This window comes from Mus pahari, chromosome 8 (assembly GCF_900095145.1).
Source record: "Mus pahari chromosome 8, PAHARI_EIJ_v1.1, whole genome shotgun sequence".
NCBI classification, from domain to species: Eukaryota; Metazoa; Chordata; class Mammalia; order Rodentia; family Muridae; genus Mus; species Mus pahari.
This window is the reverse complement of record NC_034597.1, coordinates 5,649,971-5,665,975: the sequence shown is the minus strand read 5'-3', so window position 1 is coordinate 5,665,975 and position 16,005 is coordinate 5,649,971. Positions and strand designations below refer to the sequence as shown.

The 16,005-nt window shown below is 39.8% G+C and overlaps 1 protein-coding gene across 2 annotated transcripts in view; it reads right to left on the bottom strand.

Moving 5' to 3' along the window:
• Positions 1 to 10,190: 10,190 nt before the first annotated feature.
• Synpr (synaptoporin) overlaps positions 10,191 to 16,005 on the bottom strand; it is a 321,344-nt gene continuing 315,529 nt past the window's right edge. The window contains exon 5 of one of the 2 annotated variants that reach the window (XM_021203509.2): positions 10,191 to 11,918. In XM_021203509.2, coding sequence (XP_021059168.1) covers positions 11,661 to 11,918 — 258 coding nt within the window. In that variant the 3' untranslated portion in view covers positions 10,191 to 11,660. The remainder of the gene's footprint in view (positions 11,919 to 16,005) is intronic. The other variant, XM_021203508.1, reaches the window with a different exon arrangement.

The window sequence follows — 16,005 nt, the reverse complement described above, 5'->3', positions numbered from 1 at the left end:
TACTGGTTTGCTGTAGATTGCTTTTATTATGTTTAGGCCTTGAATTCCTAATCTTTCCAAGACTTTTATCATGAAGGGGTGTTGGATTCCTCAGTTGTGAATTCTCGGTTTAGTTCTATTCCCCATTTTTTTATTGGGTTGTTTGTTTTTTTGGTGATTAACTTCTTGAGTTCTTTATATATTTTGGATATTAGCCCTCTATCCGATGGGGTTAGTGGAGATTTTTTTCCCAATCTTTGGGTTGCTGATTTGGCTTATTGACTATGTCCTTTGCCTTACAGAAGCTTTCCAGTTTCATGAGGTCAAGGATGCCCTCTTCTTTCCCCATATCTATGCAGTATAGTACTGGAAGTGTTAGCTAGAACCATAAGACAACAAAAAGAGATCAAGGGGATCCAAATTGGCAAAGAAGAAATAAAGTATCACTATTCGCAGATGATTCAATAGTTTACATAAGTGAGCCCCAAAATTCTACCAAAGAACTTCTCCAGTTGGTAAACAACTTCCACCAAGTGGCCAGATTAAAAAAACATTAACTCAAATAAATAATTAGCTGTCCTTTATACAAAGGATTATCAGGCTTAAAAGAAGTTAGGGAAACAATTCCCTTCACAATAGCCACAAATAGTGTAAAATATCTTGGGGGTAACTCTAACCAAACAAGTGGAAGACCTGTATGACAATAACTTCAAGTCTCTCAAGAAAGAAATCAAAGAAGATCTCAGAAATGGAGAGGTCTCCATGCTCATGGATTGGCAGAATTAACAGTAAAAATGGCCATCCTGCCAAAGGCAACCTATAGATTAAATACAATCCCCATCAAAATACCAACACAATTCTTTGAAGACATGGAAAGAGCAATTCTCAAATTCTTCTGGAAAGGCAAAAAACCTAGACTAGTGAAAACAATTCTTAACAATAACAGAACAGCTGGGGGAATCACCATCCCTGACCTCAAGCTTTACTACAGAGCAATAGTGGTAAAAACTGCATGATATTGGTTCAGAGACAAGCAGGAAGTTCAGTGGAATCAAATTGAAGTCCCAGAAATGAAACCTTATACTTATTGTCACTTGATCTTTGAAAAAGATGCCAAAAGTATACAATGGAAGAAAGAAAGCATCTTTAATAAATGGTGCTGGTCTAACTGACTGTCTGTATGTAGGAAGAATGAAAATAGACCCATATTTGTCACCTTGTACAAAGCCCACGTCCAAGTGGATCAAGGACCTCAACATAAAACCAGATACACTGAATTTAATAGAAGAGAAAGTGGGAAAGAGCCTTGAACTCATTGGCACAGGGGAAATTTCCTAAACCATTTCCTAAGCCATTTCCAGTGGCTCATGCTCTAAGATCAACAATTGATAAATAGTGTTTGCTTTTCTTGTGTTCACCAAATTCATGTGGAAGGAGGTGAAAGGTCAAATGAAAGTGCTTCCAGGAAGTGGGGAGAGGCTTCAGTTCACAGAAGCCTGTGAACACACAGGCTTTTACCATAGACCCTCATAAGTTGTAGAGTTCAAGCAATTGCTACACGGAATGTCTAAACACTGGAAGGCAACCTCTCTACCACCACCAGGACACCTCTTAGGCAAATACATTTTCCAATTGCTTTCCTCCGTAAACCAGAGCTCAGACAGTGGAGACTCACTCATTTAAAAACCACGCTCAGTGAGACTTAATTTCAGAGGAACACAGGACTTACAGGAAAGCAGTTCATCTTTGCTCTAGTATCTTCTTCTTTATCTTATGTACTACAGAGGTCAGTCACCAGTCGGGATAGGAGAATCCATGGCTACCCTGGAAATAACTTGCTGCTAGCAGGTCTGAAGGGGTACTTAGTTGAGTAGTAAAACCAAGAAAGTCTCAGGCTCCATTCACATGGTGAAATATTATTGGTTCAGCTGGGACTTTAGCAGTCCTAAGGGTGGAGCTGATTTATTCAGTGAGTGGAGTATAGAGTTGTCCATTCTGCTGTATGGTTGAAGCTTTCCTTCCAGCAACTAACTGGGACATGGATGTCTTTATGGTAGGCCCAAAGATACATGAGAGGTTGTATCTTTTTTGATTGTGAATTTGTCCTATAGGCAAACCATGGAAGATGTATGGAATGTGAAGAACTTTCTAGAAAGTGTAGAAAGGTGACTTAGATCAAGGAGTTTTTGAAACTTTCATCTCCATGATCATTAATAGGCTATCTAAGCTTCGGTAATAGCAGTTTTCTCATTTACTCAGGCAATATAAAATCGTATTGTATTTTGCGTCATTTGTGAGCATTACCCTGGATAGCACATACACAGTGTTGAATAAGGTTCCTGAGTGGAGCAACACTCAGCTGATAGTAGAAATTAAGGACAATCTTTGTTAGTGAAGGTGCTCACAAGGATACTGCTACACCCTGGCTGTTTTGAAGGTTGTTTTACTGAACTATTGTATAGGGAGAGCACCTGCATATTTTGTAGTATGTTGTGGTTAAATACTTATTTTAGCCAAGTGGCTAGATCATTCTTCATACTCAATAGTGCTAGCCACTACTTTACAGGTATTATTAAAATCATTTCACATAAAATCAAATATGATGAAGTCAAATATATTAAGTAGACTAGAGAAAATACCTTTTAGAGATGAGAAAAAAGGGGATTTACATTAAGGTTCTTCCTGATCTCAAGTTGATTGGGCTATTGCTATTTAGCTTGGCAGAACCTCAGTGGCAGCAGACACTCTCATGGTCCATTTATGTCTTCTCAGAACTGACCATTCCATGTTCCATGGCTTTCTGGCTTCCTGGATTCCAGCTATTAACACCTGAGATACCACTTGGATTTTTCTCTATTGACGATAGACTAGGCATGGGGTGGCATGAATGTGCTAGGGAAGCTCTCATTCCTCCCAAGCAGCTGTAGCTCCTTTCTCCCTCAGTGGGGCTACTGCATTGACTGCCACATTCTTAGATGGAATGAAACCTGGCCATAGTGATTATGTCCCGAATGAACATTTTATCAATCTGCCTTCCTTGTATCCCATTCTGAACCTCTTACCTGTACTTGAATTGCTGACTTAGGGTCTCCTCCTGGAAGAGTTCAACTTCAGAGAGTTTCAAACAAGGAAAGCACAATTTGCCAGCCTTTCAAATGAAATCAAAGATGCTATGACTCTGGCATAGCACAAACTACACTTTATAAATGACTTGATCTATTGCCAGTACATAAGGTCCCCTAGATAGATGTCTACTCAAGTCACTGCTAAAAGCTAGTGGGGTTCCCACCTTACATATTATTATCTAGAATCTACTGAGAATGTATACATTGCTATCTTCCTCTAACACTTTTGTAATTATTTGAAATCTCATTTCTTTATCTGTGTATGCCCTGTGTGACCAGCACTAGGCTATCAACCCACAAGTAGAGGGATATGATTTAACTTCTTCAAATGAAATCTATCTGAAACGTAAATGTATAATACTCAGCAGATGGTTGGTGAATGGATTAGCCTGTGCTCAGCATTCCCATTTATAAAATGTTGAAAAAAATAATAAAGAATTCCATGAATTCTTCTGGCTTCTTCTAGTGTTGGCATTGTACATTGTGCAATGTTAAAGCCAGAAAACAGCTAGAGAAATGGAATTGAATCCTTGCCTCCCTGCAAGAAACCTTATGCGTCCTGCCCTTCTTCGAACAAACTCTCTTCTCATGTGCAAAGCCTTTCATAATTTTGGTCTTCTTAACTCTGAGTCTCCATCTCTGTCTCTTCCCTTGCATGTCTTTGCACCTCTAGACTTGTTGCTAGTTTTCCTGAACTTGAAGGCATTAACTGCTTCCCCACCCCCAGCTTAGTTTCCCTGGTACACTCTCCTCTACCCTGATATGTTCCCCTAATGCCCAAGTCTCCCTCCAAGTCTCGGCTTAAAATCATCTCAGGTGCCTTAGCTGGGTTCCCATTCCCCTTTCCCCAACCCCCATTTCTTTTATCGGTAGCATCAATCAAATTTATTATCGCACATCTTATATTTACTTGTCTGTTGTCTGGGTCTTTGATCTTCAGGTAAACCCCAAGGATTCCAGCAATTTTTCTCAGCTCAGCATAATGAAAAGTTTGAGCTGTAAACATTTCAACCTTTCATCGGTTTGAAGTTGATTCTCATTTCATTGCCTAATTCAACTTTGCACAGCCAATTACCTCAAATAACTGAGCTCATACAGTTTAATAGCTTTTTTTCACACGCATTGCATGTCTGCAACATATGTGGGGAACATTTGGTATCCTGTTTCATAGACTGAGTAATAGCAGTAATGGCAGTAACCAATGTAGTAGGTGCTATGGTGTTTGTATTGGTTTTCCACAGTGAGTCCTCTGTTAGCAGCTACAGCTTAGATGCTAGTTCCTCCTCATGGTAGCAACAACCTCCATCATGCAGACACCTCCAAGGATTTCTTTTTTCCTTTTCTATGTTCACTCTTCCAGGAATTTAAAGGGGTCATGGAATGATTTAGGTCCTGTCTCTAGCACATGGTCTGAGGTATTTAGTGTCTCACTTGTAATATAAAGTCACCCTCAGTGGGCAGACTACCAGTGGGGGTTGACATGGGAAGATTAAAGCTCCACTTCTTATTTTTTAATTTCAGAGTATCTTTTGCAATTAAAATAATCATTATGGGTGGGAAGAGTTGCAGATGTGCATGAACATAAACATATATGTGGAGACTGGAGAACAGTTACAGGTGTCATTGATCGTCACTAGTCGACCTTATGTTTATGTGTTTTGCTTTTTCACCTTGCTTTTTGAGACATCTATTTTGTTGGGTTAGGCTTGTGGGAATAAGTAGGGGGCAGGGGAAGGAGGGGGAGGGAGGATAGCCCACATCTGGCCAGAGTTCCTCCTATGCTTTGGGCAGGAAGACATGGGAGGGCTGTCAGATGCTTTCCACTCGGCCCCAGGTGGGCATCTAAGCCACTGACCAAATTTGACAGGGAGTGGACAAAAGGCGGGCCCCGGGGTGACACCCTGTGCCTCAGGGTTATGGGAGAGAGGGCTGAGGGAGAGAGGTTCCCAAACAGGCGTGAGTCTGCACAGTTGGCCTTGATGAACAGAGACAGTCTATGGTTTTAGAGCTTTATTATAGAAAGGCAGGGGGAAAGAGCAAAGGTGGAAAGAGAGAGAGACTGGCCATGGCCAAGAGGAGAGAAAGGGGAAAAGGAGAGAGAAGAAAGGCTAGAAAGTAAGAGGAAGAGAGAGAGAGAAGGAGAGAGGAGAGTAAGGGGAGTAAGAGCAAGAGAACAAGAGAGTTAAGTGGAACCAAGCAGCCCCTTTTATGGTATTCTGTATCTTTACTGTTGCTAGGTAACTGGGGAGGAGTTTAACCTGAAGGTCAGAAGCTTGGAACATTGCCTAGGTGACTACTAACCATTCTTCTCATGTGGGGGGATATGGCGGGCAGTAACTTCAACAGGATCCAGAGTTCCAGGAGACATGAGAGAACTCCTTCCATCCCATGTAGGTGAATTATCACCACCGGGTCCTGGGGTACAACATCTCAGCTCGACTGGAGATGAGACTGTCTGTGTATAGCCTAATGCCCAACATAGGCTGAATGGCCACATGTGCTAGGCTAGGCTGGCTGGCCCCAGAGTCTTCAAAATTGCCCATTTCTACCTCTACAGTACTATGATTATGAGTGTATACCACCACACTCCACTTGTTATGTGAATTCTGGGACTTGAACTCTGGTCCTTATGACTGATGTACACCCCAGCCTCACTTCCTATTATTGATAGAAGATTCCAGAGCAATACTGCTCTGAGATTGTGACAGGGCTGATATTCCCCCTGCCTTTATCAGCAGGACCGTGGATCCACCCATCTATTGTTGTTGCTTCTTTGTTTTACTGTTCTTCCCTTGTTTTATTCTTCCATCTGTCACCCTGGTCACCTTCCTAGCATCACACTCAAGTAAGCTGCTTTTGTCACAGGCTCCAGACCCCACATTTAGACATTGCATACTGAGTGCCAGGAGTTGCTCTAGTTCCTTTGAATGGCTTACCTTTCATCCTACTATCAATCTGAGTTCATATTTAGTCTCAGTATAGACATAGGGCAACTGAAAGAATAAGAAGCTAAGTGTCTTCTTCCCAGGTGCATTGGCTGACCTCCTACTGCCCCCAGGTAATCCCCTTAGCATTATCTTTCTTACACTTACAGATTGCAGGTGCTTGTAGGCTGTGGCTATGGAAGAGTCACAGGGCTTTGGAGAAATAACTGGGCAAGAAAGAGGAGACAGGAAAATGTTAGGGTGAGAAGTCACCAGAAACTCCTTCCTACCTGTGTTCTTCAACTCTCCAAGGAAGCAGGTCAGTTAACATATTCAAACAATCAATGATCAGTGAACCTGAGAATCTACATTCAATCTTGGTGATCCCAGGCCTACCAATAATTCTGATTATTCCTCATTTTTCTCTCTCCATAAAGGCTAAAAGCCAGTCTAGTTTGATTAAGGCAGCATTTTCTTGTGACCCTGTAGTGGGTTGTGAAGGCATATCTGCATCCCAATCATGGAATTCTATTTGTCAGAGCCCTAAAGAGCTTTGGACCTGTGACAGATGTACTGTTATTGTGGGGTTTGACCTTCAGAGAGCTCATGACTATGTATGTATGAGGGAAAGACCACATTTTCCTCCTGTGCTGGGCTTTAAGATGTCTAATCCAGCTAGTAACCTAAAAAAAAAAAAAAAAAAAAAAAGCACAGAGGATGCATGGACCTATGAAAGTCAGGCCGACATCCCACATCCCACACCCACCTCCCGCCTCCTACCCACTGTGAAGCAGTGTTTAGGGCTAAACTTTACTTTCTCGTACCAGGAAGTCTTTCTTGTCTCTGCTTACACCTCTTTTCCCACACTATATTTTTTGAGATATTTTTTAAAGCACTTTTCCAAACACCAATCTCAGGGTATCTTCTGCCCCTACCTCCACCCCAAATCTTACAGTGCCTTCCTTAAGATTCTTTCAGATAAAGATAGAGGTCTTAATAATGGCCTCCAAGTAGTTTTTACTGCTGCACCCATAGGCAGGCTCACCTGCTGTGAAGCTTTCCTCAGCTTTATGCTGTGGCAACTTTCTCTACTCTCCTGCCTCCTGAATCAGATCAGAGCTAAAGTTTGCCTGACTCTACTCTGTGTGCAGCATGCTTCCTTCAGTTTTGTCTTTTTAGTTGGGTAGTGCCCAGGTCAGAAGTTCCTTCACTTTTCTCCCAGGCTAGACCAGACAGATGCTTTTGTGTCTCTGTCAAACACATTGTAACAAGAGTGTGAATATCTTTACATAGGTCTCTCCTAATAGAAAGCCAGCTTCTTATCAGAGAGCCAGCCTCTGCTTTTTCATGCCAGAATTTCATCCTTGACTTAAGCTGAGGGCTTGCGAGGTCGGAATAGGTGAAATGTTAACTAAACAAAGAACAGTAGGATCCGGCAGCAAGAGTGTCTATGAAAGAAAGGGAACTTCAGAACAATTTCCCTTATGGATATCGATGCAGAATACTCAATAAAGTTCTTGCAAACCAGAACCAAGAACACATCAAAACAATCATCCATCATGATCAAGTAGGCTTCATTCCAGGGATGTAGGGATAGTTCAATGTATAAGAAATCCGTCATCATAATACACTACATAAAAAAACTCGAAGGCTAAAACCACATGATCATCTCATTAGATGCAAAGAAAGCATTTGACAAAATCCAACACCACTTCATGGTAAAAGACTCGGAAAGATCAGGAATTCAAGGCCCATACTTAAAAATAGTAAAAGCAATATACAGCAAACCAGTAGCCAACATCAAACTAAATGGAGAGAATCTTGAAGCAATCCCACTAAAATCAAGGACTGGACAGGGTTGCCCACTCTGTCCCTATCTATTCAATATAGTACTTGAAGTCCTAGCAATGGCAATTAGACAACAAAAGGAGGTCAAAGGGTTACAAATTGGAAAGGAAGAAGTCAAAATATCACTATCTGGAGATGATATGATAGTATATTTAAGTGACCCAAAAATTCCACCAGAGAACTCCTAAACCTGATAAACAACTTCAGTGCAGTAATTTGAGTAGTAGTAACTCAAACAAATCAGTGGCCTTTCTCTACACAAAGGATAAACAAGATGAGAAAGAAATTGGGAAATGACACTTTTCACAATAGTCACAAATAATATAAAATATATTGGTATCATTTTAACTAAGCAAGTGAAAGATCTGTATCATAAGAACTTCAAGTTTCTGAAGAAACAAATCAAAGATTTCAGAAGATGGAAAGATCTCCCATGCTCATGGATTGGCCGAATGAATATAGTAAAAATGGCCATCTTGCTGAAAATAATCTACACATTCAATGAAATCTGAATCAAAATTCCAACTCAATTCTTCATAGATTTAGAAAGAACAATTTACAAATTCATTTGGAAAAACAAGAAAACCCATGATAGAAACAATTCTCAACAATAAAAGAATGTCTGGGAGAATTACCATCCCTGACCTCAAGCTGTACTACAGAGCAATAGTGATAAAAACTGCATGGTGTTGGTACAGAGACAGGCAAGAAGATCAATGGAATAGAATTGAAGACCCAGAAATGAACTCACATACTTATGGTCACTTGATCTTTGACAAAAGAGTTAAAAGTACCCACTGGAAAAAAAACAGCATTTTCAACAAATGGTGCTGGTTCTAATGGAAATCACCATGTAGAACAACACAAATCAGTTGATTCTTATATTCTTGTATAAAGCTCAACTCTAAGTGGATCAGGGAACTCCACATAAAACCAGAGACACTGAAACTAAAAAAAGAGAAAGTGGGGAAGATCCTTGAGTACATGGGCACAGGGGCAAAGTTTCTGAAAAGAATACCAATGACTTATGCTCTAAAACCAAGAATTGATAAAGAGGACCATATAAAATTGCAAAGCTTCTTTAAGGCAAAGGAAACTGTCAATAGGACAAAATGGCAAACAATACTTGGGAAAAGATGTTTACCAATCCTACATCTGATAGAGGGCTAATATCAAATATATACAAAGAACTCAAGAAATTGGACCGGATAATCAAATAACCCTTTTGAAAATGGGGTACAGAGCTAAACAAAGAATTCTCAACTGAGGAAACTCAAATGGTCAAGAAGCACCTAAAGAAATGTTCTACATACTTCTCATCAGGGAAATGCAAATCAAAACAACCCCGAGATTCCACCTCACAACTGTCAGAATGGCTAAGATCAAATACTCAGGTGACAGCAGATGCTGGCATGGATGTGGACAAAGAGGAACACTCATCCATTGTTGGTAGGATTGCAAGCTGGTATAACCACTCTGGAAATCAGTCTGGTGGTTCCTCAGAAAATTGGACAACTCAATCACAAAAGAACACACATGGTATGCACTCACTGACAAGTGGCTATNAGCCCAAAATCTCAGAATACCCAAGATACAATTCACAGACCACATGAAGCTCAAGATGAATGAAGACCAAAGGCTCCTTCCTAGAAGGGGTAACAAAATACTCACAGGAACAAATACAGTGTCAAAGTGCAGAGCAGATACTGAAGGAAAGGCCATCCAGAGACTGCCCCACCTAGGGATCCATCCCGTATACAGTCAAGAAACGCAGATACTATTATAGATGTCAAAAAGTGCAATGATAAGAGCCTGGTATAGCTTTGTCCTGAGAGACTTGCCAGAGCCTGATATATACAGAGGTGGACGCTCGCAACCAACGATTGGATTGAGCATGGGGCCCCAATGGAGGAGTTAGAGAAAGGACTGAATGAGCTCAAGGGATTTACAACTCCATAGGAAGAACAACAATATCAACCAACCAGAGCTTCCAGGGTTTAAACCACCAATGAAAGAATACACATGGAGGGACCCATGGCTCCAGCCATATATGTAGCAGAGGATGACCTTGTTGGGTATCAATGGAAGAAGTGTCCCTTGATCCTGTGTAGCAGAATGCAAGGGCAGGAGGCAGGAGTGGGAGGGATGGTGGGGGCACACACTCATAGAAACAGGAGTAGAGGGGATGGGGTATGGAGTTTCTGGGGGGGGGGGGATCAGGAAAAGGCTAACATTTGAAATGCAAATAAAATATGCACAAAAAATAGAAATAAAAAGTATGAGGGGGAGGGGCAAGAGATAGGGGCATGGATGCTAGAAGCATTGCATTTAACCTTTATTCTCTCATGATTAAAGCCAACAGGGCCCTATAGTTACAACTCTTCATTGTTCGGCCAGTTTGTAAGCAATAACTTTATTGAGATCAAATAGATATCACAGTACAGGATTTAATACACAACAGGATTTAAGAAACTAGTTACAGATAGTATTTAAGACACAGCCTATTTTGTGCTAAACTGCTTCCAACATCACAGATCACATATACAATTTGCACATCAATTACAACTTTATCGAGAAGCACAGATGTTTAGCTTGCCCTTCCTGTTGGGCCTTCTTATTTCAATTGGTATCTTCTTAATAATGAATATGTTCTGTAGAGAGTTTCATGAGAACCCTCTTTGGGAATAGAGTGATATAGGGAAGCCATTCTTAATTTATGTATAAGCAAATTGAAATTAGTAGTTCTGTTAAGCTATAACTTGAGATTTCTAAAATTAGAATGAACAATGTATTAGCTTCAAAAATAAACAAAACTAAACAAACATTTGTCTGGTCACATAAAACAGCATAGCTTGTTTCTTAATACTACTTAAACTATGGTGTCTAAATCTGCCTCTCTGGATGCAAAGAAAATGCCATTCTACAAGCACAAGGTCATTGGGCGTTATCAGTCATGACTCATAAGATAAGATACACAAAACTCCATAGAAAGTTACAAGAATGTAAATATTTACTTAAATAAATCAGATAAGTGATGAGCAGTCACCTTACAGAACACTATTTACAAATAGGGAAACCTCCCAGACCTTATCTCATTAGAACTACTTGGGTAAAGTCAGAGAGACAAATTTGCAAAGTCTATAAAGACATGCATGCATGTCTTTAAATACTTGCTTAACAAACTCATGATGCAAACTGAAAAGAATCCAGAAATACAGCCAAACATTTTTTTCTGTGAGAAAATACTTATTCATGCATGAAATCATACAAGCATTGTTTTATCAAATGAAAACAGTAGAGAATAATTATCCAAAACAGTTACAGTTCTAAAGGGCCTAACCTGAAAAGTAGTAATGCATGCATGATGTGATTCATCAAATAGTCTTCTAGAAATCAGTAAAATATTTGTTGCATCAAAACACATACGAAAACTGCATACTATTTAAGGTGATCTATGCACATTACATACTAGAGACTTTAAGCTACAAATGCTTCTACTATTTTTACCACACATACAAAATGACCACAAAAGTGTCTGTGTATATAACAAGGTACTTTCTAATTACCCATCTGTGATGAATAATTTATCTCCTTATGACATTTCACCTCTAAGTACCATTTATCACCACCCAGGCCTTTCTGTCTTAATGAGGACTACAGATCTCTAATTTACATTCAACATTCTCTACATTAATAATTGATTGAAACTCTTAAAAAAAATTCTTCTGTTACTGAAATGGAAGGTGGTGATCCTATCACCAGAAGAATTTGGATGATACTCAAGTTATATCTGATTGTTAAAGGAAGTGGGACCACTTGGCTGTTGGCCAAACTCATCGGAAATTGGCCCCAGATTTGCCTGCTGGCTGTACCCACCACTTGACCCATAACCCTCTTGGTTGTAGCCTCCTTGATTGTAGCTGCTGGAGTGCTTCTCCATGGGGTCTGAAAGGTATCTCTGTCCAGAGGAATGCCAACCGGTCTCCTTGAAAACAAACCAAATGTTTCCAGCCCAGAGGATAAAATTCAAAAACCCGAAGACCTGAAAGAGAATTGGAGCAAGTGGTTAAAGGACTGGACAGGGACTTTAGATGACCCTGTTCACAGGGATCCTTCACAGTTCCATGGGTGAGCCTTGCTTTAATTTTGAAGTCTGTTTAAATTTTTCCCTTGAAACCACTGTTTGACTTAGGATTCCTAAATATTTTCTATATGCCAGACATTACATGAACATGCATGTTTGCATACACCATACTAGAGTTTCTAAGTGGCTGTGCCTATGCCTCTCACCTTCAGGAGTAAGTGCTAAGAGCTTGTTATGAATGGTGTACAGGATATAGAGAAGAGTGAAAAGTTTTTTTTAAAAAAATAGGAGTGAGGCTCTCCTATGCAAATTTATGTTTTTATCATGAACCTTGCTGGTAAATCACTGGACCTGTGCTGCTTCCCCAGGGTCAGCCGTTTGGTGAAGGCAGAACTGTTCATGATTGCAACGGGCGTATGTAGGAATTGCATAATATATCATTTATTCATTAGTCATTGGTTGACTTGGTAAGAGACACTCTATTCTAACAACCCTATGGGGAAAAGGAAACAACAGCATGACACAAATTGGTGATGTTAGAGTATAGTACTCCAGCATGACACTGTCTAGTTAAAATGGCTTCTTGGTTAGTCTAGTGTGTTCTCTCTCTCTCTCTCTCTCTCTCTCTCTCTCTCTCTCTCTCTCTCTCTCTCTCTCTCTCTCTCTCTCTCTCTCTGTCTCTGTGTGTGTGTGTGTGTGTGTTTGTAATGTTGGTATCTTCAACATGCAGGGACTGAAGGCCTCAGATCAAGGGTATTACTAAAGTAATCCAATGTTTTAACACCAGGTATATCACAGCACCACCTGATAGCAAGCTGAATGACAGGGGAGTGAAGGTAATATTTCTGTCTGGGGTGGGTAGTTGAAAGTATTCAAGTGGATGTGTATAAAGTTGGACACATTAGTTAGCACTAAATGGTAAATCAGACTTTGAATCACGTCCATGAATTGTGTTTAGTTGATTCTCACCATTGCATAAATGGAAGGAATCTTTGGCTGTGAGGACGTATTCTTGAGAGATAACAGCAGAGTAGGCTTCCAATTGATGTCACTGAAGACTGAGTCTCAAGACCCCCTCTCTCTGCCCTCCTCCCTTTTCCTCCCATTTTTTTCAATTGCAAAGTGTTTTCTTTACCATTAACCTAAGCCTTAGGTTGTTTGGCAGGGATGATATGAAACATAAATAAATTATCTGTAATAATTGAGTAGTCATACATAGCAAATTAGTTAATTCCCCAAAATCATTTTACACAGGGTATTTATATCATATGTACAGTCACTAGGATATTTTCCATTTAGAAAAATATCTTGGTTTAATTCCATATGTGTAAGTCTTGAAAATATGGTTCAAAATTATAAAATGGTCTCTCCTAATATAAAGGGTGGATCCGCCCAGAAATGCGCTTCCGTTTGCTTGTCTTGGTCACTCTCCATGTCCTTCCTACTACTCAGTTTTTTAAAAGGGCCCAACTTAAAATTAAGAACATAGAATATCCTCTGGAGATGTGCAAGCTTTTCCTGTCACAATCATTATGGAATTATCAAAAATCCCCATTGGCTGATACATTTTGGGACATACGAGTCTTTGAATCCTGCTATTTGTTCCACTTGAAATGGAGAGAGATTTTATTTAAGATTGGATGTGAGAACATCAGAAAGGTGGTATAAGCCATGAGAAAGAAAAGAGAGGTAAAATGTGGTTATCCATAAAGATGATAATCAAGTTATCTGGAGTAAAGCTGGAAAAGCAAAAGTAGAAATTATGGACAGAGTATAGTTATGTTTAGTGATGATTGGACAAAAACTGAGATATTGCAGCCTCTTCACACTACTGTTTTTTTTTTTTTAATACTATAGAAGAAATGAATTCCAAATTTTAGAAGTTTTCAGGTAATCCTTATTTTGCATTTCCACAGACTGGGCAGCATGTTATGTGTTGTTCTTCAGTTTCTTCTGTTAGCAAACTTGAAGTCTGCTATATAATTGTCTGCAGTTTTCAGTTGGTAACATAGAGATTTTAGAGAGCTGATTTGTTGCATAAAGGCAGACAACTGTTTCGTTGTGGAGCCAGGACCTATCCTTGAAGACCATGCCTATAGCTTTTTTGAGTAGTAAAAGCATTAGGAGAGTTAGGATCCCATTCTACCATTACAGTAGTTAAATCCAGAAACTTTTTCTCAGATCCTTAACAACACCCCCTTGCATCTCTAATGTCTAAATACCTCACTTATATTTAAGGGCTACCATAAAGTAACATATGTCAAAGAAAATAATTTGGTTACCATAGAAGAAAATATTTATTATTTCTTGACCTTTTTCTTTGTAGAGATTACAAATCATAGTGGATGCATGGTTCCTTCTTCAGAACTTGAACCTGACTTTCAGGGTAAGTTCTGTGAGCCATGTTTTGACTACACAATGCCTAAAACCCTTAATTCAATTCATGAGACTAAGGTGGACACTTGAGCCCAAGAGGGGCCAATGGGAAGCTCTCAACCAGACATGTGTAACTGGATCCAAGTGCGTTTAGGTCAGTCTAAGCAGTTTTCTTTCTAAAAAAGTATGTATTTATTATTTCTATCTCTCTCTGCTCCCTCTCCCCCTCCTCCTCCCCTGCCCCTCCTCCTTCCCCTCCCCCCTCCCCCTCCCTCTGTGTGTTTTGCATGTGGAAGTCAGAGGATGATTTTTTTGTGGAGTCTGTTTTCCCCTTCCTCTTTGTGAGTTCTGGGGACCAGCTAAGCAAGCATGGGCTATGAACACCTGCACCCAGTGAGCCATCTTATTTCCCAAAGCTGTTTCTATGAAAAGATATATACACTCAGAAACTGCTGGTATCTCCCTCCTCCCATATGCACAGGAAAAACCTTAATATTCTATTTGGAAAAGGAGAATAACACAGATGCACAGAAAGAGACAGGACTAAGAGGTAGAGAATTTGAAAAGCCCAGTTTCTTGACTATCTTCCAGATCACAGTCCTGCATTCTACTCTAAAGTGACACTTCTACTTTTTCTCATTATTTTTCGTTTTGTTTGAGCTAGCTCAACGTGTCTTGAAGGCAAGCACATTTGTAATTCAAAACCCTTTGTTGACTGATTAATATCCATTGCCTGATGATAGTAATATGTAATTCATTTTCCTTGTGGTATGAAGTTTTAGTCCACTAGCTTGAGGTCCATCCTGGAACTTTTCCACTAGAGAAAGAAAATGGGAGCTTAGGTAAAAGTTCCTACTACCTGGCATCTCATAGAGACAATGTTTTGGTTGCCTGCCATCAGGAGTTGAGGGTCTGCTTCAGGCTATTCCATTCTCGGTCTTCAGGCTCATGATAGCTTTCCAAACACCTATCATTTTCATCCTGAAATTGGAGTCTGATTCTCTTTGAAATCTGGATGCAATGAGTAGACACATTAGTCCTAGACACAGGTCTACCGAACACTTTAAACTTTGCGTTAGTCAGTCTGAGTGTGTTGTTCTTCTAAATCTTCCAGAGCCTTGGCAGTCAAGGGTACAGTGACAACCTTAAAGAACTCACCAGTCACTTGCTGACAATGACTGTTAGGTTAGTAGAACATATTATTGTTCATCGATAAGTTCTCCCTCCCAGTCCAAGGATTATAATAAGTTGAACTGACAAGACTGTGTAGGATGTCCTAACTTACTAGGGGATGGATTATCAAGCTGGCAGTTGATGAACTTGATTTTTCAACAATGTCAAGAAGCACTTTTATATTTGTTCTCTTGGATTTTAAAATCAGAGTCACAATTATTTCTTCAACACTGCCTACCAACAGTGTACAGAAACATCACTATATATCTTAATGCATACTCCCAAGATATCACTCACAATTGTCGCCAGCAATATGTAAGAATGTTCATGATATCCAGGGCATAGTTAAGTTTCATGGTTCTTATCTTACAAAGATAAGATTTATGGAAAAATCAGGGACAGTGGAGCAACCCTTGCCCTGCCCAATTTTCTGAAAGCCCTAGGAACACAGCTTAACTTTGTAACCAAGATAATTATTCTTTTTTTTTTTTTTTTA